Here is a 22844-nt window from a genome sequence, read left to right on the forward strand (position 1 = left end):
AGGAGAGATAAGAAAGCCTTCCTCAGTGATCAATGCCAAGAAATAGAGGAAAACAATAGAATGGGAAAGACTAGAGGCCAGGTGACATGTCCAAATTCTGTCCTTCCTCAGTTTCCCTAACCAACCACACATTCCAAGGTGACAGTATTTCTAAGAATTAGATAATAAAAAGAATCTGCTACCATTAATGACATTAATGCTATAATACCAAAAATCAAAAATAAATCTACAGGGTACATTTAGGAGCAAGGAATTTAATTGAACAGACGCTTAACTGAGCTGGAGATCAAGCCAAGATCTTTCTGCTGCTATATCTAAAGCCTGTCAAAGGGCTTGAAATAGGTCAGCATCATTTATTTATAATGGAAGAATGGTGCTTTAGGGGATAATCTCCAAAATGCAATGTTGAGAGGTAAGAACAAAAAAACAGATAAAATCTAGCAATAAAAGGTTACTTTTCTAATTAACATCAAGAACACAAAATGAACAACTAAGGATGCCTGACACAAAACATTTCTAGAAATTAAGAGTCACCGTTGGGCAGTCTTGAATGTCACCCCATTCCTCATGAAAGTCTGCATGTTGAGCCCACTTCCTACTGTGATGTCTAGTGCAGGTAACCAGATGCACTGTTTGGAGCCTAGAGCATCCCTTTGGTTGAGGATGCCCCACTCCCATCATCTGCCTCCCCAGAGCTCACCCCTGTGCACGTCCAGCTCAGGGAATGCGGCTACAGGCACTGCCTCAGTGCTGACAGCCTGGTATCTACTCAGTGTCCCCACTGATGTCCCATCTGACAATGCATGTGAGGTAGGATGGGAGGCTATATTCCAGGAACTGCCCAAGTCAAAAGAGACAGTTCTATTATCATCAGACATAAAGAACTGTGGGTACTACTGACCACTCATTAGTGATTATTGCCTGTTTTGTATGGACCATCAAAATACCTCAAAGTATCTTGCATTCCTTGAGATTATTTGCTGCCAAAGTTTATCCTTTAAGGAATGCTTTTCTTGTTTTATAAAGCCACATCCTAACATGTATTGAAACTGAGCAAGCAACAGAGGAAAAGGACAAAGAAAGAGAGAAAATGAAAAAAAAAAGAGAGAAAAGGAATAGATGCAGGAAGGAAATAAAGCTAAGGAAGGAAATATTAAATTACTAAGGAAGAAAGAGCCAACCAAACCTGGAAGGAATATACTAGACAGATATCCAGAGACCAAAGCCTGGAGCTTGCCATGTGTGCAGAACAGAGCTATTGTTAAGAGACTCGCTGGTTGTTTATTTAGTCTCTCATCCCTGATTGGCCTTTCTTTCCAAACTCTCATCTGTGAAGCAGAAGGTGGGTCTCTGCAAGTCACTGCAACAGTTCAGAGACCCTTTTGCCAGGTGGCCTTTGTTAGGTTCTGCCAGTAGGGGGCACTAGAGGGAGACTGAAGGTGAAAACAACGCTAATGCTCTACCTGCTTCTGCTGCTAGCGGCACCTCAGCACTGGGACCTGACTCCAGCTCCCGGCTATTAGCACCTGCAGAACCAGCCCCATCCTGCCCCATCACAAATATGACCACAACCGGGCAGTGACCTCTCCTTGGAGGTCTGAGCATCAATTCCTTAGGGCCTCTTTTCTGAGTTCTCATGTCTGGTGTTCTGTCCTAGGATACGGTAGCTGCTTTCTAACATCGTTACCCCAGTGTTTCAGTTTTCTAGCCCTCTATTCCCTATGTAATAAATTCCTTATATTAAATCCTCTCAGTTAAAATACTGTTTTTCTCACTAGGGCTTTTCTTCTCATGGACTCCTGAGAAAATCTACAACTTTAGCCATAAACCTCCTGGCAGTCTAAACTAGAGGCTAATTTTTTTATAAGGGACGCCAGAAATGCTGAAACAACTATGACACAGTGAAAATGACTGTGTTCTGCCCCACTAAAATATGGAGCTTTAACTTGGGTTTGGAATATTTTAATGGTTGGCCATTATTTTAAAAAATGACAATTTAAATAAACTTTTAATATGAAAATATAAGATTATTGGATATATTATTTAATAATGCATTCTAAAAGTATAGTTAAGTACTTGAGTAACTTCCAAGAATGAGAGAAGAAACTAAGAGAAAAGTTAATGGAGGTTCCTATCAAATTTTACACAGAAGGATACACTGAAAATTGAACGTAAATGGAAACAACTAAAATCGAGAGGGTCTTACCATTATCCATTCACAGTCAATAATGTTGCTCAACCTGTGTGCAATGATCAGCACAGTGCACTGGGCAAATCTCTCACGAATTCTTTTTTGTATGAACTCATCAGTTCTAGAAACAAAGAAGTTGATTTAATTCAGTAAAGACAGGAAAAGCAGACTTAAGATTTAAAAACATCCTACGATATTTTTACAATGTTTTTTTAAAATCAATACTTTAACATATAGTCTTATTCCCAAAAAACTAAGTATAAAAAGTCTACTTAGGAATTTACTATTTTTCATAAAATGATGGAAAGTTAGTCTTCCCTCAAAATTGCTTGAAACTATCAGGAGCTGGATTTAGGAATTCAGCTTTCTTAGGGTGCCTCATAACAACATTATAACATGTCTTGGTTTTTTCCTTTGTTTTCTGGAATTAATATCATCAACAGATATCCATGAGGCCAGGCGAGCACTTAGAAACATTTTGAAGATTCACTAAATGTTTTCCATTTACCACATTTACAAGTCAGTTCAAGATTTCCTGGGGCTCAGCTCCACACCTTGGATCCACATATGATGTGGCTTTGTCAAGAATCAATATCTGATTCTTCCTGAGAAGAGCCCTGGCAAGGCACACCAGTTGTTTCTGACCAGCACTCAAGTTCAATCCAGATTCTGCTAATTCAGTATTCATTTTAGCAGGAAGACCTTCAATGGATTCTTTGAGTTGTACCTGTGGATACAGAAAGAATGACATTTTTCTAAGCAAACTGCTACCGAAGTAGACAAGCCTCTTAGACATTAGAGCTTTGACATCCTCAGGACTTCTTATGTATCTTACATGTACAGCCAGGTGATGGGGAGAGCCCCTTCCAATGAGTGTTCACTGAGAAAGATGGTGTAGTCAACTCAGTACAAAAAGATCTCAGTGTCCCCCTTTCCCACCACAGGACATCCACCAGAAACTCTGCCCCCCAGGGGTTAGTTAAGGAAGTTTCTCAAAAAGTGAAGCTATTTCTCCCAATATGTTTGAAACAGAAAAGTTAAAAGGATCTTTATGGTTGAGTCAAGTTTCCCAAAGTACATTTTGCATAGGAATTGGTACACTAGAGAAAAGCTTTCAAAAATTTTACAGAAAATTTGGTTCTCTGAAGATATAAGCTTATTGGCCCTTTACTATTTTCTAAAGTTTAATATATGCACGTTCAAGCAATAGCAAACTGCCACTTATACATTAGTAATCCTGGAGCCCATTCTGATGATGGTTCTTTCCCAAGTTTAATCCCACAAATAGTGGACCAATCAAATGCATTTTCTTCAGTGTCTTAAATGCATTGTTTGTGAATGAAAATGCACGAAAAAGAAAACACAACATCTTATTTCTCCCAGCATATGGATATAGGTTGTTGTTGTTCAGTCACTGAGTCATGCCCAACACTTTGCAACCCCATGGACAGCAGCACACCAATGTTCCCAGTCCTTCACTATTGCTTGGAGTTTGCTCAAACTCACGTCCATTAAGTTGGGGATGGCATCCAACCATCTTGTCCTCTTTCATACCCTTCTCCACCTGCCTTCCATCTTTCCCAGCATCAGGGTTTTTTCTAATGAGTCATCTCTTCACATCAGGTGGCCAAAGTATTGGCACTTCAGCTTCATCATCAGTCCTTCCAAAGAAAATTTGGGTTGATTTCCTTTAGGATTGACTGGTTTGATCTCCTTGCTGTCCAAAGGACTCTCAACAATCTTCTACAGAACCACAGTTCTAAAGCATCAGTTCTTCAGCGCTCAGCCTTCTTTGTGGTCCAACTCTCACATTGGTACATGACTACTGGGAAAACCATAAGTTTGACTACATGGACTTTGTAGGCAAAGTCATGTCTCAGCTTTTTAATATTCTGTCTAGGTTTGTTATAGCTCCTCTTCCCAGGAGCAAGCATCTTTTAATTTCATGGCTGCAGTCACCATCTGCAATGATTTTGGAAATACTGTCTGTCATTGTTTCCACTATTTCCCCATCTATTGCAATGAAGTGATGAGATAGGATGCCATGATCTTAGCTTCTTGAATGTTGAGGTGTTTTTTTTTTTTTTAATATAAAAGAGACACAGATGTATAGAACTGTCTTTTGAATGTTGAGTTTTAAGCCAGCTTTTTCACACCCCTCTTTCACTTTGATCAAGAGGTTCTTTAGTTCCTCTTCACTTTCTATGATTAGGGTGGTACGTAGACCTGGATTACTGTTATACTGAATGGTTTCCCTTGGAAATGAACCGAGATCATTCTGTCATTTTGGAGACTGCACCAAAGTATGAAATTTTAGGTTCTTTCGTTGATTTTTTTTTTTTTTTGGAGCCAAACAAAAATAAATTGGAGACTTGAAGCCAGGCAGCCTGGGGATTAAGTCTTGCCTGGCTGTACCAACTGGGAAAGTTCCTGAGCCTACTCTGTCTTAGCTTCCTAAACTCTAAGACTATAATACCATAATTATAAAGGTGTGTGCCTCCTAATGTTGTTAAGAATATTAAATGAGTCAGTACATGCAGAATTTGTAACAGACCAATATATATTGCCCATTATTAATAATGCTATCGGTTAGCCCTTCCTTAAGTTCTGCTTCACTTTTCTACTTTGCATGTATCAGCACTGAGATTTTGTTACATATGCATTGGCTTGCTTTTCAACTTCTTCAGGAGAATTTAAGCTCCTGAAGGACAGACATTTTGTCTCTTGAAGACTGTGACAGCCCCAGAATCTGCAGCATTGCCTGACAAGCTCTTAGTAGACATTTGTTGGCTGGATGAAGGTGGGCTTCCCTGGTGGCTCAGTGGTAAAGAATCCACCTGCCAAACAGGAGACTTGGGTTCTATACTAGGTGAGATTCCCTGGCTAAGGAAATCGCAACCCACTCCAGTATACTAGACTGAGAAATCCTATAGATGGAGGAGCATGGTGGGCTACAGTTCATGGGGTTGCAGAAGAGTTAGACATGACAAACAGCAACAACATGAATAAAGGCATAAGTGACTCTAATTGCATGACATATCTGTTTCTGTAAATTAGAAACTAAATTCATATGGATAATTAATTTATATATAATACTGTTTTCTTATAAGTATAATTGTAAAAAGGATATATTTTTATAACAATTAACTGGCTCCAAGATATCATATCACACTTTAAATAAAGGAAAGCACTGAAAAAGTTATAATTTAAGGAAAATAGAACAAATAACTACTATTCAAAACTATACATTTCAGTATGGGATACTTCAGATTGTTTTTGAGCTTGGGAAAATAATAGAATATAGCAAGACTGAAGAATAATACACTGGACTCTAAGGCGCCCTGCCTCCAGCATCGCTGTGTGCACTCTGTGTAGTGGGTGCTGACGCCCCTCACGGGAGGGGAACACAGAGGTCAGGTGGTTTCCACACTTTGTGGAACTTTCTTACTTTTCAAGAAGAAAATCTGGTGTGGGTCAGAAGGAGACACTGAAATGCAATCAACAGATGGGGAAGAGCTTTTACCAGAGCAAGGCCAGCAGTAAAGGAAGTTCACCTAACACAAGGCCCCGGGAAATGGACATGTGACCTGTCTCCACCGCAAGGACTGAGCCAGGTGGTTCCTGATGCACAGGCTGCTGATGCCCAGGTTTCTGTATCTTTGTTTCCTGTGTGATGAGACACACTTGTGTCCTAACAGAGACACTATCAATGTCAGACATTTAACTGTATGATTTCTTCCCAGTTTCGACAGGACATTTCTGTTATTGTTTAGTTGCTAAGTCATGGACCTTATGGACTGTAGCCTGCCAGGTTCCTCTGTCCATGGGATTTCCCAGGCAAGAATATTGGAGTGGGTTATCATTTCCTCCTCCAGGGAATCTTCCCAACTCAGGGATCAATCCCATTTCTCCTCCATTGCAGGCAGACTCTTCACCACTCAGCAACTGGGGAAGCCCCCATACTATACTCTTAATTCCAAATCCCAGTATCTAAAGTGTTTTGTTTTTGCTTTTTAATGGAAGCAACACATCAGTGATTCACTTCCAGAGTTTTATCTACTATGACATTTTAACCTCTGAGTGATAAAGTGCTTCATCTTCAGGCACTACTCATGTTATATTTTGGGAGCTGCCTTTGCGTTTTAGCACCCCAATAGCACTAATTTCTGATGAACTTTTATCAGTTTACAGTAAGTTGGAAGTTTTCAGTACATGAAAAATGTATTTTAGGCATATTTAGGAAAATAACAAAAATGAGACAGGCAGCATCCATAGGACTGTCTTCCTTCTGCGTGTCCACCTCTGCCATGGAAAAAGAAAGAAACAGAACTAGAGGACCTTAAAATTGTTTATGCCATCTTTTCCTTTTAATTGAAGTTCATAAAGAGGAAAACAGTGGTTTCCTCCTACTCATTCTCAGGTTAACTCTGTAAGTTTGGGTTCACATACCCAGTTAGGCATCATTTACAAATTAATAACTAGGGTTTTTGGTTCATTTGAAAACTGACTTCATTGATTTAGTGATACTTCTTGATGAGGGTGAAGGAGGAGAGTGAAAAAGCTGGCTTAAAACTCAACATTAAGAAAACTAAGATCATGGCATCTTGTCCCATCATTTCATGGCAAATAGAAGGGGAAAAGATAGAAGCAATGACAGATTTCCTCTTCTTGGGCTCTAAAATCCATGCAGATGGTGACAGTAGCCTTGAAGTTAGAAGATGATTGCTTCTTGGCAGGAAAGCTATGACAAAACTAGACAATGCATTAAAAAGCAAAGATATCACTTTGCTGACAAAGGTCCATATAATCAAACCTATGGTCTTTCCAGTAGTCATGTACAGATGTAAGAGCTGGACAATAAAAGAGCACTGAAGAATTGATGCTTTTGAACTGTGGTACTGGAGAACACTATTGAGAGTCTCTTGGAAAACAAGGGATCAAGCTGGTCAATCTTAAAGGAAATCAAGCCTGAATATTCTCTGGAAGGACTGATGTTGAAGCTGAAGCTCCAATATTTTGGCCACCTGCTGTAAACTCATTGGAAAAGACCCTGATGCTGTGAAAGATTGAAGGCAGAAGGAGAAGAGGGAGATGGAGGATGAGATGGCTGGATGACATCATCTATTCAATGGACATGAACTTGGGCAAACTCCAGGAGATGGTGAGGGACAGGGAAGCCTGGCGTGCTTTATTCCATGGGGTCACATAGAGTCAGAGGTGACTTAGCAACTGAAAAACAATAACTTAGACTGATAAATCATCCCTTTATCCAGATTCTCTATGAATTATTTCTTTATCACATTTGTATGTTTTCCATGAACGATTTCATAAGTTTTTATTTAAAACAGTCATAAGGAATCAATTCCTAGAGAAACACAATGATGGGATGATTTCTCTAAGTGATATCACCAAAGTTAACAGGGTTAATTCCAGAAGCATCACATGGAAACCACATACTTCACTTTGTGAAATAAACTCACTTTTCTTTCTTTTTATAGAAAGTCCCAAATGTAGTTTAAATAGAAGTAGATCTTAGTATTATCTACCACTTCAGCATTTTTATAATTTCGATTAACATTGCTTCTCTGTCCATGGAAAAATATATTCTAAAATTCTAGAGTAATGCTATCTGAGAATCTGTGAAAAAAGGTCTAAATCTGGGAAACAAATAGAAAAAATAATTTACCAGTACTTCCAGTTATTTTTTAAAGGTGTGTCCCAATTTCACCGTTAAACTTGTCCTATGAATTCAAGAGTAGTGGATCATCCTATCATTCTTTATATTTAATGGTTAAATGCTCTACACACCTCTTCTCTTGCAGAATTTGATTGTAAAAGACTCACAGACTTAAATGAAATCAGAGGTGCACTGCTTTTCAGGCAGGAGAAGGTGAAGCAATCAACCCAATTTAAGAAAACAAAATCCACATGTTGCTGAAAAGCAGGGTAGATGTATAAAGACTCAGTGGTGATATCCTTCAGAAACCAGTTACTGACTGGAAATGGTCATACCTCCAAATCTGCCTGCTCACAGTCAAGGCTCATCTGTGTATTACAGATTTCAGAGCTTCCATGAAAGGGTGACACTAAATGACAAACATACCAATTCAAACCAACATGAACAATCAATCTCTCAGATTTGTGTAACAACAAAACAAACAAAAAAAGATTTTTAAAAATATGCCACACTTCTCTGAAATGAAAAGATCAGTCAAACATTTAGTAGTTATTTATGTAGAGTGTTTTCCCTCTGTTTTCCTCTAAGAGTCTTATAGTATCTGGTCTTACATTTAGGTTTTCAATCCACTTTGAGTTTATTTTTGTACACAGTATTAGGGAGTGTTCTAATTTTCTTCTTTTACACATAGCTGTCCAGTTTTCCCAGCACCGCTTACTAAAGAGACCACCTCTTCTACATCGTATATTCTCACCTCGTTTGTCACGGAATAGGTGACCACAGGTGTGTGAGTTCATCTCCGGGCTCTCCAGCCTGCTCCATTGATCTATATTTCTGTTTTTGTACCAGTGCCACACCATCTTGATTACTCTAGATCTGTATTGAACTGGCCAAAAAGTTCATTTAAGTTTTTCCATAAAATCTTACGTAACAAATTTTTGGCCAACTCAGTAATATATTCTGAAGTCAGGGAACCTAATTTCTCCAGCTTCGTTTTTCGTTCTTAAAACTGCTTTGGCAACTTGGGGTCTTTTGTGTTTCCATTAAAACTGTAAAATTTTTGGCTCTAATTCTATGAAAAATGCCATTGGTAATTTGACGGGGATTGTATTTAATCTGAAGATTCTTTGGGTAGTATAGTCATTTTCACAATATTGTTTCTTCCAATCTAAGAACATGGTATATCCCTCCATCTGTTTTGCATCACCTTTGATTTCTTTTGTCAGTACCTTGTAGTTTTATGAGTACAAGTCTTTTGCCTCCTTAAGTAGGTTTATTCCTAGGTATTTTATTGTTTTTGTTGCAATGGTAAATGAGACTGTTTTCTCGATTTCTCTTTCTGATCTTTCATTGTTAATGCATAGGAATACTCATTCTTACTTTTTAAAAGCAAAAGACTGAGCTAGGTCCTAGGAGAAATTAGAAGTCTATCTATGGCTTAGAAGTCTACGGTTTCTTCCAACAGTAGAACTGATCTGTAAAACGAGTGCAAATACACAAAATAGTTTGTATTAAAATACAAACTGACAGCAACTTAATAGTCAAAATTTTTTTCATGCAAGGGTGAGGAAATTCAAAGAAGTGGGGCAAGGGAAAACATGACACAAATAACAGAAAATTCTCTAGAAATGAACCTATTCATATAACAACTGAGCAGATGTTCCAAGGTTCTGTTATCTGCATTAATGCTAGAGCATTAAAATGATATAATTGCCAATAAATAATCATTATCAATTCCTACTATATAATTTACCTTTATAAACACTTTCCTATGGAACTTCTACACTTTATTAATGCGATCTTGTTTATATTTTTTAGTCAATAAGGAAAAACTACTATTGTCTCCATTTAATAGATGTTTCCTAAGACCAGAGGAATTGATGCTTTTGAACTGTGGTGTTGGAGAAGACTCTTGAGAGTCCCTTGGACTGCAAGGAGATCCAACCAGTCCATTCTGAAGAAGATCAGCCCTGGGATTTCTTTGGAGGGAATGATACTGAAGCTGAAATTCCAGTAATTTGGCCACCTCATGCAAAGAGTTGACTCATTGGAAAAGACTCTGATGCCGGGCAGGAGGAGAAGGGGACGACAGAAGATGAGATGGCTGGATGGCATCATGGACTCAATGGATGTGAGTCTGAGTGAATTGCGGGAGTTGGTAATGGACAGGGAGGCCTGGAGTTCTGTGATTCATGGGGTCGCAAAGAATCGGACATGACTGAGTGACTGAACTGAAGACCAGAGGAATAAAATGAATATTGGAGTGTAATGGATTAATTAATTCACTGCTGCTACTGCTGCTAAGTGGCTTCAGTCGTGTCCAACTCTGTGAGACCCCATAGACGGCAGCCCACCAGGCTCCGCCATCCCTGTGATTCTCCAGGCAGCAACACCGGAGTGGGTTGCCATTTCCTTCTCCAATGCATGAAAGTGAAAAGTGAAAGTGAAGTCACTCAGTCGTGTCCGACTCTTAGTGACCCCATGGACTGCAGCCCACCAGGCTCCTCTGTCCATGGGATTTTCCAAGCAAGAGTACTGGAGTGGGGTGCCATTGCCTTCTCTGAATTAATTCACTAGGTCACTAATAGAATTTGATCCCAGAGTTTTAACATCTAATTGAGTACTCTAGGAAAAGATAATGTATCTATTTGTTCAGGGTTCTAGGGAAATAGATAAAATGAAGACATGTCACATTATATTATTGATTTTTCATCATCAATACATACTTTTTTCTTTTTTTAAATATAAATTTATTTATTTTAATTGGAGGCTAATTATTTTACAATAGTGTATTGGTTTGGCCATACATCAACATGAATCCACCATGGGTGTACATATGTTCCCTATCCTGAACTCCCCTCCTTCCTCCCTCCCCGTACCATCCCTCAGGGTCATCCCAGTGCACTAGCCCCGAGCATCCTGTATCATGCATCGAACCTGGACTGGCGATTCATTTCACATATGATATTATACATGTTTCAGTGCCATTCTCCCAAATCATCCCACCCTCTCCCTCTCTCACAGAGTCCAAAAGACTGTTCTATACATCTGTGTTTCTTTTGCTGTCTCGCATATAGGGTTATCGTTACCATCTTTCTAAATTCCATATATATGCATTAGTATACTGTATTGGTGTTTTTCTGGCTTACTTCACTGTATAATAGGCTCTTTTCATCCACCTCATTAGAACTGATTCAAATTTATTCTTTTTAATGGCTGAGTAATACTCCATTGTGTATATGTACCACAACTTTCTTATCCATTCGTCTGCTGATGGACATCAAGGTTGCTTCCACATCCTGGCTATTATAAACAGTGCTGCAGTAAACATTGGGGTACACGTGTCTCTTTAAATTCTGGTTTCCTCAGTGTGTATGCCCAGCATTGGGATTGCTGGATCATAAGGCAGTTCTATTTCCAGTTTTTTAAGGAATCTCCACACTGTTCTCCATAGGGGCTGTACTAGTTTGCATTCCCACCAACAGTGTAAGAGGGTTCCCTTTTCTCCACACCCTCTCTAGCATTTATTGCTTGTTGACTTTTCGATAGCAGTCATTCTGACTGGCGTGAAATGGTACCTCATTGTGGTTTTCATTTGCATTTCTCTGATAATGAGTGATGTTGAGCATCTTTTCATGTGTTTGTTAGTCATCTGTATGTCTTCTTTGGAGAAATGTCTGTTTAGTTCTTTGGCCCATTTTTTTGATTAGGTCATTTATTTTTCTTGAATTGAGCTGCATAAGTTGCTTGTATATTTTTGAAATTAATTCTTTGTCAGTTGCTTCATTTGCAATTATTTTCTCCCATTCTGAAGGTTATCTTTTCACCTTGCTTATAGTTTCCTTTGTTGTGCAGAGCTTTTAATTTTAATTGCGTCTCATTTGTTTATTTTTGCTTTTATTTCCAATATTCTGGGAGGTGGATCATAGAGGACCCTGCTGTGATTTATATCAGAGAGTTTTTTGCCTATGTTCTCCTCTAGGAGTTTTATAGTTTCTGATCTTACATTTAGATCTTTAACCCATTTTGAGTTTATTTTTGTGTATGGTGTTAGAAAGTGATCTAGTTTTATTCTTTTACAAGTGGTTGACCAGTTTTCCCAGCACCACTCCTTAAAGAGATTGTCTTTTCTCCATTGTATATTCTTGCCTCCTTTGTCAAAGATAAGGTGTCCATATGTGCATAGATTTATCTCTGGGCTTTCTATTTTGTTCCATTGATCTATATTTCTGTCTTTGTGCCAGTACCATACTGTCTTGATGACTGTGGCTTTGTAGTACAGCCTGAAGTCAAGCAGGTTGCTTCCTCCAGTTCCATTCTTCTTTCTCAAGATTGCTTTGGCTATTTGAGGTTTTTTGTATTTCCATACAAATTGTGAAATTATTTGTTTTAGCTCTGTGAAAAATACCATTCGTTGGTAGCTTGATAGGGATTGCATTGAATCTATAGATTGCTTTGGGTAGTATACTCATTTTCACTATATTGATTCTTCAGATCCATGAACACAGTATATTTCTCCATCTATTAGTGTCTTCTTTGATTTCTTTCACCAGTGTTTTATAGTTTTCCATATATAGGTCTTTTCTTTCTTTATGTAGATATATTCCTAAGTAATACACACATTTTTAAGTGCACCCATGTCATCAGGGTTTTCCTAGGAGGTAAATGAAGTCAGTGAAACTGATATGCCCCCCTTAATTATCTGCAATGCTCTAAATGTAAACACACAGATACTGATGCTAACAAGTTACTATTAATAAATTACCTCTTCTAAGGCATTCCACAGTTCGTTATCCATATGCTCATTAAAGGGATCCAGATTTTTCCTCATTGTTCCAGTGAATAAAGCAGGTTCCTAAATACCCCAAAATAGTGAATGTTATTACCTTAACCTTTTTTCGTTTTATTCCAATGTGTACAGAATGTCAAAATTAAAATGCAAAAACATCTAAATTCATTAATTATTCATAATAAAGTTGCAAATGTATGTTTACAAAACAGTATCTCTAAAATAATTTTCCATTGTACATAGTGTGCTATAAAATATCTTCTGGACTACTGAACAGTAACAGAAGAAAGTGTTGAAAGTGTTTCATCTTAAGGAAAAAACTGAAGACAAAGGAAGATTTGATTTTTTTTTAAAATACTATCCTGGCAATAAATATCTGCTTAAACACTCACACAAACTGAGGAAATAATTACATGAGAAACTTAACATCAAGATCTACATAAATTAACTGTCAATGCTGGTGTGACTGGGAAATACCAACAACATGATTAGTAGAGGTTTATGCCTCAAAGCAAACCATTAAATATTTACACATTAGCACTGAAGAATAAACTAGGCTATTTTCTCCATTGGTCAGACTGTCTTCTAGGATCTGGAATCTCTCCACATGTGTGAAATGAACATCCCCACATGTGTAAGGGGAACGTCAGCTCCTGGAGTCTGCAGCACCTCTGTCAATGGAGAGATCATCTCTGATTTTGGCATCAGCTGGTCCCCACGTTCTCTCACCTGTGTGTCAGGAAGACCTGCCTCACAGAACCTCGTTACTATCTGCAAGGCCAGGAGGACCTGAAACCCACCGTGACCTGTGTCATGATACTTTAAATCGTTCTTCCTATTCATCTGCTTCAGGAGGAGCCATAAGTAAATTACTCTGGAAATATATGCGTCCTCTTAGTTTCAAGAGAGAATCCTGTACATAAGCTCATGTAGGCCATTTACATTTTCTTCTGGAAGGCTGTAGTAAGCCAGATCATAAGAATATGGGCAGCAGTGAAGAGCCCAATAAGCTCCTTTCAGTGAAGAGGGCAGGACAAGGGAATGCACTCGTGTGGGAACAAGAGGAGACCTGACTCTTCCACAAGTGCCTGGAACTGCTCCGAATCACCACATTCAAATCCCACCTGGCCTTGGGGCTGGACTTTCCTCCTCACTTCACAAAACCCTGAGAGGAAAGATGAAGACAGATATTTCTTTCCCCTAATCATGAGGAAGAATGATACTCAGGAAGCCTTCCAAACCTTCCTTTAATATGGTCTCAGTTTTAAGTCTGGTGAAAGAGAAAAGAAGACAGAAAACTCAGGGTGTGCCACCAAAAAAGAGATATCTCTGAGCAAATCCATAATTAAAAAGACATTATAAAGAGAGATTTATTCACACAAAGTTGATTAAGTGGCCTATATGCCTCCAAAGCACTGAAAATCACTAGTCATACAATATTTCAGAATGAGTACTGAATTGAACTAAAAAAACTCAAGATCCAAATTTAGGGTCTCCCTTAAAACTTGAATTTAGGATCAAAGACTAAACAACCATCTAAACAATGGTAAGCGTTCCTTGTCAGGGGAATAACCATCATTCTACTTCAGATTTTTATAAAAACTTGTTGCTGTTTGTAATTATCAACCTTAAGATTCCCATATGCAGGTATCTTCTGCATGTCTTCCTGAGGTTTACACAAGTGACATAGCCAGGCAAGGGGAGGCTGGTCCCCAATATTCTTCTTCCTTCCCTCCATTTTCTAGGTTCCTTCAAGTAAGCAGGCTACTCCTGCATATAATTTCAACCGGTGGTCTTTCTGGGGGACATATTTAACTACTTCAGATCCTGAGCATAAAGAACACACATACTTCAGCTACCTGTTGTGTTTCAGGAAATTATTTAAGAATAACTTTCATTTTTGCTTATTCCTGAAATTTTGAACAGAAGTTGAGGAGTACCTTCTTAAGAACACGGTATTCAACTTTAAAAGTTCCCCCCAAGACTGATGGTCTATGTCCCCCACTCCCCTGTCTCTGCTCCTACCCAGGTCCTTGTTACTATCACATCTCCCCCAGTTCTGACCTGTTCATGCAGGGTCAGCAGTGATGGGGATGAGCCTGGGAGGAAGAGAGAATACCATGGAAGCTCTCTGCTGCTTCCAGGATCACAGGGACCAGGGATCCAGGGAAGATGGTGTGGGCCTGGCTCAGCTAAGAGAGGCAACTCAAAGAAACAGCACTGGACTCACCCTTCGCAAAGTCTGCTCTCAGCTTCCTAAGTTCCCTACATTGGGGTGTTGAGACACAAGCATCAGTGCTTCCTACTCATTTGGAGGGGAGAGGAATGTAAGATTTGCACTTAGACAAGTAAATTCTAGTAACCAAACTAACAGAATTTCTCCACCTCTGCAGCTAGCAAGACACTGTAAAGACAAAGGGCTGTTGGTTGGGGAGGGATAAGATTTTGAGTATCTTCTCCTGAAACATATTAGCCCATGACATACAAGTGCATAAACCCTTCTAAATTGATATTTCCAAATGAGGGACAGAGGAATAGGAGTAGTATCTTCTGGCTTTGTTCTATATTTATTCACTCTTGCTATGGTTTGGGGAGTCCTTTCAAGTGGGATGGTAGGAAAAATGGGGAAAATATATAATGAGTACAATACAGCTGAAGAATTGATGCTTTTGAATTGCGGTGTTGGAGAAGATTCTTGAGTCCGTTGAGAGATACAGGCCCTGTCCTCAAAGAGAGAAAGAAAATAGTCAAGAGTGTGGGGAGGGCTGAGAAAAAGGCTAGAGGTCTTGGTGGGGGATTGGAAAGAAAGAGTTTGTACAAGGTGATAGTCAGGAAAGAAGCTAGTGGGAGGAAAGCCGGAAGTCAAAATACAAAAAAATTTTAGTCTGATTTCTTGTTCTTGGTGGAAAACGTTATATACAGTTCTCTGTTATGCCTTTCCCAAAAATTCCTATTGTGTTTTTTTGTTTGTTTGTTTGCTTTTATTTTCTGTTTCTTGGCTTTATGATTCATATTTATGTAAACAATTTAGTTTTTATTATTAGACAATAAATATAAAGAAAATCACCAAAGACCATGAACACATAAACAGAAATTAAAGAGTAAAGTCATTTCAGAAGGTGTTACTCTTTTACTTAAGTAGAAATAATGCCCAAAAGGCCAGTGCCCTGATTCTTACAAATAATAACAGTTCCTGATGGCTGAGCATTCCCAAGAATGAGACATGGAAACAAACATTATCTCACTAAGTTACATCTTCACAACAAATCTGTGGGGCAATGATTTCCAGACTGGGTTTCAGAATGAGGATGTTGAAGCTTGGCAGCCAAGTGACATTATCAAGGCCCCACAGTTGACGAGGAAGAGCAGGAATAAACTGTGGGTCACTGACACCTGGTCTACACTCTAACATTCTAGCCCTGTCTGCCTCCTGAATGGCTTCCTGGGAATCTTTACACATTCCAAGCTCTCTCCAGATTATTTCTCTTTAATCAACCAACACTGCACCTTGGAGAAAAAGGCATATAAAGTGGAATCTTCCTGGATACAAAGCTAGCACTATTTTGTAAACATGCTCTCTGGAGAGAGTACCTAGAACATGCTCCAAGGAAGGATGGAAACCAACAGAACAGAACTAAAACAAGCTGATGTCAAGGTATGTTTAGTCTTTGCTCAGATGTGCTTCCAAAAATTATTGGCAGAGCCAAGAATCATCTAATGTTATTTATTTACAGAGTTATTTTATGTACACAAGCATACAACTTTTTCCTATTAAGAAACATTAAAAAGAATGCAGGTCATGTTTCTAAAGCTTTGTATCCAAAGATATGAAAGGACTTTATAGACATGCCCTTTATTTCTACTAACTAATCTCACATGGCCATTTCAGAGATGAGCACCATCAAAACATAAAACTTGGGAATCTAAGCTCATTTATTTTCTACTGTAACCACAAGTCATAAATCTAATAGCCTCAGGAAATCTTTAAATATGGGGACTATCCATTTTTCCTGAAAGGGATACTTTTGGGAAAAAAAATTTTTAATGGTGATAAAATACACATAAATTTGCTAGATTAACCACTTTAAGTGCACAGTTCAGTGGTGTTAAATACTTTCACATTGTTGTGCAGCCATCACCATCATCCAGCTGCATATCTCCTTTCATCTTGAAGAACTGAAACTCTGTACCCATTAAACAACAACTCCCCTCTCCTGGCCACTCCTGGTACCCACCATTCTATATCCTGTATCCATGAATTTACTACTCTAGGTAACTCCTGTTAGTAGAATCATACAGTATTTGTCCTTTGTAAATGACTTATTTCACTTAGCTTAATGTTTTTTCAAGGTTCATCTGTGCTATAGCATGTGTCATAATTTTCTTCTTTATTAAGGCTGAGTAATATTCTACTGTATGTATGTGCACCACATTTTGTTTGTTGATTCATCTGTCAATGGACACTTGGGCGCCTCCACCTTTTTGCTGTTGAGAATAATGCTGCTATAACATGCATGTTCCAGTATCTCTTCAAGACCTTTCTTCCAATTCTTTTGGGTTTATACTATGAAGTAGAACTGTTAGGTCATATGATAATTCCATCATTAACTTTTCAGAGCAACCAACAAGTTGATTTCCATAGTGGTTGCACAATTTCACATTTCTATCAGCAATGAACAAGGGTTCTAATTTCTCTACATCCTTGCCAACACTTGTCATTTTCTTTTTTTCTCTCTCTTTTCTTTGATAGCAGACATCTTAAGGGGTGTAAGGTGGCATTTCACTAGAGTCTGAAAAGAGTATCTTGGTTTAAAAATTCCTTAGAGTAATTCCAAGTATTTTCGAGGTCATGGGTAGGTAGGAACAGCTGCACCCAAGTCCACATTCGCCTTCCTTTGGAAGCATGTTGTACATGCTTCCTGATAAACAGGTATTTCAGGACACATTGCACCCACATTCCAGGAAGCCCATTTGCCTGGCTCATTCTGTCTCATCTCCTCTCTGTTTCTCATCTCAAGAGGGTATTTTTCTGAGCTTCCTTTGATAGGCAGATGATTACTAAGTATATAAATAAAAACTCAATTTTTTTAAAAATCCGCAAGTCTGTCAAAGCAGAGGGCAGGATGATAGATGAGGACGCAGGGCCTATGTTCCCCTTGGCTCTATACCTGGAGGATAGTAATTTCTCAGTAAATGTCACAGAATTATGTTGAGTGAATAAACCACAGGAATGACAAGGGTGTCTACCATGCATATAATCCAGTCTCCAAAACTCTCCCTGAAAGTTATACTGCTTTATAAAGAAGAAAAGAAAACAGAATCAGAGCCCAGGAAGAGATGGCCAACTCAACACTCCACCATCACAGCAGGCGCATATCGGTCTACATGAAACGCTTCATACTCATTGACCTATTTTATCCTCACAACAGATTGAGGGGGTGATACTGTTATCTGCCTTGTAAGACAGAGAAAACCAAAGCACAGAGACAGAATTCTGAGTCCCCTGCTCTTCCTCACTATTCTGTATTGCCTCCAAATTGTCAAAGTCTCCCCAAAGCATCTGTATATCCTATAATTCTCAAAGCCCCACAATTTCACGGAAAGTTCTCCAAGGAGATAATCACTTTTTAAAAGATGTCCTGGTTTCCCACAACAAAATTACATCTGTAAGACACTTATTAATAAAATTCATGTTTCCCTATAGGAACCTCTCCAGCAATAAACAAACCATTTATCCTTCTGTTCTCAGAATTATGTGATTATCAGTGAATAAAATTGTGGAAACTGAGGAAGTCTGGGTCAAGAAATTTATCTCAGTAAGTTATTAAATCACATACACACAAAACTAACAAATGAACAAAAACACAAAACCTGGTATCTGATGAAAATGTCTGTTGAAAATACCTGATGCTAAAAATATGCTCTGTTGGGGGAAAAAAAGGATCAATTCATTCACTTAATTTGAAAAAAAAAATCAAATTAAAAACACTTAAACTTAGATACCTTATAAAAAGAACATGTGAGAGTGCTCTGCTGTGCATACCTGAAGTGCAACTGACATTTTCTTCCTTAAATCATGCAGTCCAATGCCAGTTGTCAAGATTCCATCAATATAAATGCCACCTTCAGGTTCTGACAATCGAAAAAGGGCAGCAATGAGGGAACTTTTTCCAGCTCCTGTTCTTCCCACGATGCCATACTGTAAAGAGAGCCAGAGGGGTGAAGGATTAACAGGATACACAAAACCCAGGAGAACCTTGACTGTTGAAGATGAATTTTTAAAGTTCTATTATATATAAAGAGTAGTCTATAAGTTTCCCAGGACTTCCCTGGTGGCTCAAACAGTAAAGTGTCTGGCTTCAGTGCAGAAGACCCAGGTTCAATCCCTGGGTCGGGAAGATCCCCTGGAGAAGGACATGGCAACCCACTTCAGTATTCTTGCCTGGTGAATCTCATGGACAGAGGAGTCTGGCGGGCTACAGTCCATGGGGTCACAAAGAGTCAGACATGACTGAGAAACTTCATAAAGCTTCTCAAGCGTGGCCCTGCTGGCATTTTGGACCAGGTAATTCATTGTTGAGGGTTGAGGGCTTGTCCTGTATATTGTAGGATGATTAACAGTAGCCATGAACCCACTAGACACCAGATGCAACCCCCAAATTGTGGCAACCAAAAATGACAGAAATTCACAAATGTCCCTGATTGAGATCACCATCATCCCAAGAATACACAACATAAACTATAGTGATTTTCATGCCTTCTAAAAATGTCAGGTAATTTTATTCAGATTTCCCTGAATAAATGTTTAATATGTTGAAAATATTTTGCTTTCTATAATTATCATATAAGGATCAGAAGGGGACAACAGAGGATGAGATGGTTGGATGGCATCACTGACTCAATGGACATGAGTTTGAGTAAACTCTGGGAGTTGGTGATGGACAGGGAGGCCTGGAGTGCTGCAGTCCATGGGGTCTCAAAGAGTCGGACACGACTGAGTGACTGATCATTATGTGGTATGTTAAAGGGGGAGACATATATGTGTATGCAGTGTGTGTGTGTGTGTGTGTGTGTGTGTGTGTGTGTGTAACTAACATTCATAAGTAAAGGAAGAAGACCTAAAAAATAATCTGCCTGCAGTGAAAAACTAGCAGTCTCCTAAGTGGTCCATAAGAAGTCAGCTTTTAAATTAGTTTTATTCCTACTCCCTGGATAATTTGACCTTGAGTATTACATGGGTAATTTTACAGAGATGTCTACAAGTCAAGCCAGAGTGTTATACACAAACAAGTGCTCACTTTCTGTGTTATTTATTTAAGAGGAATTATTCTTTGGTAGAAAAATGAAATCACTTCCTGATATTAAATATCTTAATTATATTCTATCTTGAAAGGAAACATCTTCAAATATAAAATGCAGGTCTCAGTCTTGAAAGAGGCCAGTAGACAAAATTTCCATAATGAGATCAACAATGATACAACAAATAACATTTGCTGTTTACATGGGACCTTTCATTGGAGCAGTTCAAAAGGGATTTTATCAATACATTAATACTTACAACTAAACCTTGGAAAGACACATGTCAGGTGTCAGTCTATTTACTAAAACCAAAGCAGAGAGAAAGTAAATGCACTAACAGTAAGATTAAAGAATCAGTACAATGTAGGTAAAATGCTGGTGGCTGGTGGTTTAGTCACTGAGTCTTGTCCAACTCTTGCAACCCCATAGACTGTCGCCTGCCAGGCTCCTCTGTCCATGGGATTCTCCAGGCAAGAATACTGGAGTGGGTTGTCATTTCCTTCTCCCACGTAAAACGCTGGTGTGGAATAAAACTGCATTCAAATATATATGCAGAAACTGGCCATTTTTACCAATGAATTTTTAAGTGAAAGAAAGTATTAGTCAATCACTTGTGTCCAACTCTTTGTAACCATATGGACTGTAAACTATTAGGCAATTCTATCATGGAATTCTCCAGGCAAGAATACTGCAGTGGGTTACCATTTCCTACTCCAAGGGATCTTCCTGACCCAGGGATGAATCCCAGGTCTCCTACATTGCAGGCAGATTCTTTACCATCTGAGCTACCAGGGAAGCCCAACTGCAAATTCTCTAAAGGAAGCTTTCCAAGAGATGATTTCATCTCTATTTAAAATCTGGAATTGATGATAGTGTAAGATATGCTTGGATCATTTGTAAATCAGTAAAGTTTTAAAACTCATGGCTTTAAAAAAAGAACTACTAAATCTTTCTGAGCAATATAATCAGAATGCTTGGAACATTTCATGTTTTCTGATTTGAATACTTCTAAAGTCTCAAATCTTAGTTTGTCAAATCAATCATGGCATTTCAAAAATGAATTTATCTTTATAGAGATTAAATATAAGAAAAGTGGGTTTACCTAATTTTATTATCTTTTTTCTTTTTTAATATAAATTTATTTATTTTATTTGGAGGTTAATTACTTTACAATATTATAAAGTACCTTACAATCATGCCATACATCAACATGAATCTGCCACAGGTATACACGTGTTCCCCATCCTGAATCCCTCACCCTCCTCCCTCCCCATACCATCCGTCTGGGTCATCTCAGTGCACCAGCCCCAAGCATCCAGTATCATGCATCAAACACCAATACAGTATAATTTTATTATCTTATAAAGATGATAAAATGACTATAAGATATTTTATTGTTGTTCAGTCACTCAGTTATGTCTATTTGTGACTCCATGGACTGCAGCATGCCAGGTTTCCCTGTCCTTCACTATCTCCTGGAGCTTGCTCAAATTCATGTCCATTGAATTGGTGATGCCACCCAATCATCTCATCCTCTGTCATCCCCTTCTCTTCCTGTCTTCAATCATTCCCAGCATCAGGGTCTTTTCCAGTGAAATGGTTCTTCACATCAGGTGGCCAAAGTATTGGAGCTTCAACATCAGTATCAGTTCTTCCAATGATTATTCAGGGTTGACTTCCTTTAGGATTGCCTGGTTTGATCTCCTTGCTGTCTGAGGGACTCTCAAGAGCCTTCTCCAGCACAACAGTTCAAAAGCATCAGTTCTTCAGTGCCCAACCTTGTTTATAACCCAACTCTTACATCCATACATGACTACTGGAAAAACTATAGCTTTGTCTAGATGGACCTCTGTTGGCAAAACAATGTCTCTGCTTTTTAATTTGTTGTCTAGGTTTGTCATACCTTTCCTTCCAAGGAACAAGTGTCTTCTAATTTCACAGCTGCAGTCATCATCCACAGTGATTTAGAGCATAAGAAAATAAAGTCTATCACTGTTTCCATTGTTTACCCATCTATTTGCCATGAAGCGATGGAACCAGAGGCAATGATCTTAGCTTTTTGCATGTTGAGTTTCAAGCCAGCTTTTTTCACTCTCCCCTTTCACCTTCATCAAGAGGTTCTTTAGTTCCTCTTTGCTTTCTGCCATTTGGGTGATATCATCTGCATATCTGAGGTTACTGATATTTCTCCTGGCAATCTTGATTCCAGCTTAAGCTTCATCCAGCCCAGCATTTCGCATGCTGTACTCTGCATATAAGTTGAATAAGCAGGGTGACAATATACAGCCTTGAAGTACTCCTTTCCCAATTTTGAACCAGTCCATTGTTCCATATCCAGTTCTAACTGTTGCTTCTTGATCTGCATACAGGCTTCTCAGGATGTTTTGTACCTTATGTTAAATTCTAATTCATATAATATAGATGTGCCATTCTCTTCATGCAGGCAGGTCGTAGTGTGTATATATGTGGCTCATCTGTTCTGTGTACAAGCAGGCCTCAAAGATATTTTGTGTTTGGCTCCAGACCACCTCAACAATGTGAATATCAAAATAAAGCAAGTTATATGAATTTTTTGTTTCTCTGTGCAAATAAAAGTTATGTTTATACTATATTGTAGTCTAATGAAGTACAATAGTATTATACAAGGTAATAGTACATACCTTAATTTCCCATATTTTATTGCTAAAAGAATGCTAACCATTTGAGCATTTATAGGGTAGCGTTAAAAACCACTGATCACAGATCAGAATAATAAATATAATAATAACAAAATGGTTTGAAATATTGCAAAAATTATCAAAATGTGACAGAGACATGAAGTGAGCAAATGCTATAGGAAAAATGGTGCCATTGTACTTGCCTGACACAGCATTGCCATAAATGTCCAA

At 38.5% G+C, this 22844-nt stretch overlaps 1 protein-coding gene across 1 annotated transcript in view; it reads right to left on the bottom strand.

Annotated features, from left to right (window-relative positions):
* The window catches only part of LOC120883243 (multidrug resistance-associated protein 4-like), a 199662-nt gene that overhangs the window by 13365 nt on the left and 163453 nt on the right, over nt 1–22844 (bottom strand). Inside the window, 4 exon segments of the mRNA XM_040267272.1 lie at nt 2207–2312; nt 2746–2918; nt 12634–12723; nt 18701–18856. Coding sequence (XP_040123206.1) covers nt 2207–2312; nt 2746–2918; nt 12634–12723; nt 18701–18856 — 525 coding nt within the window.

The sequence above is a fragment of the Oryx dammah genome, unplaced genomic scaffold (assembly GCF_014754425.2).
Source record: "Oryx dammah isolate SB20612 unplaced genomic scaffold, SCBI_Odam_1.1 HiC_scaffold_24, whole genome shotgun sequence".
In the NCBI taxonomy this organism is placed as follows: Eukaryota; Metazoa; Chordata; class Mammalia; order Artiodactyla; family Bovidae; genus Oryx; species Oryx dammah.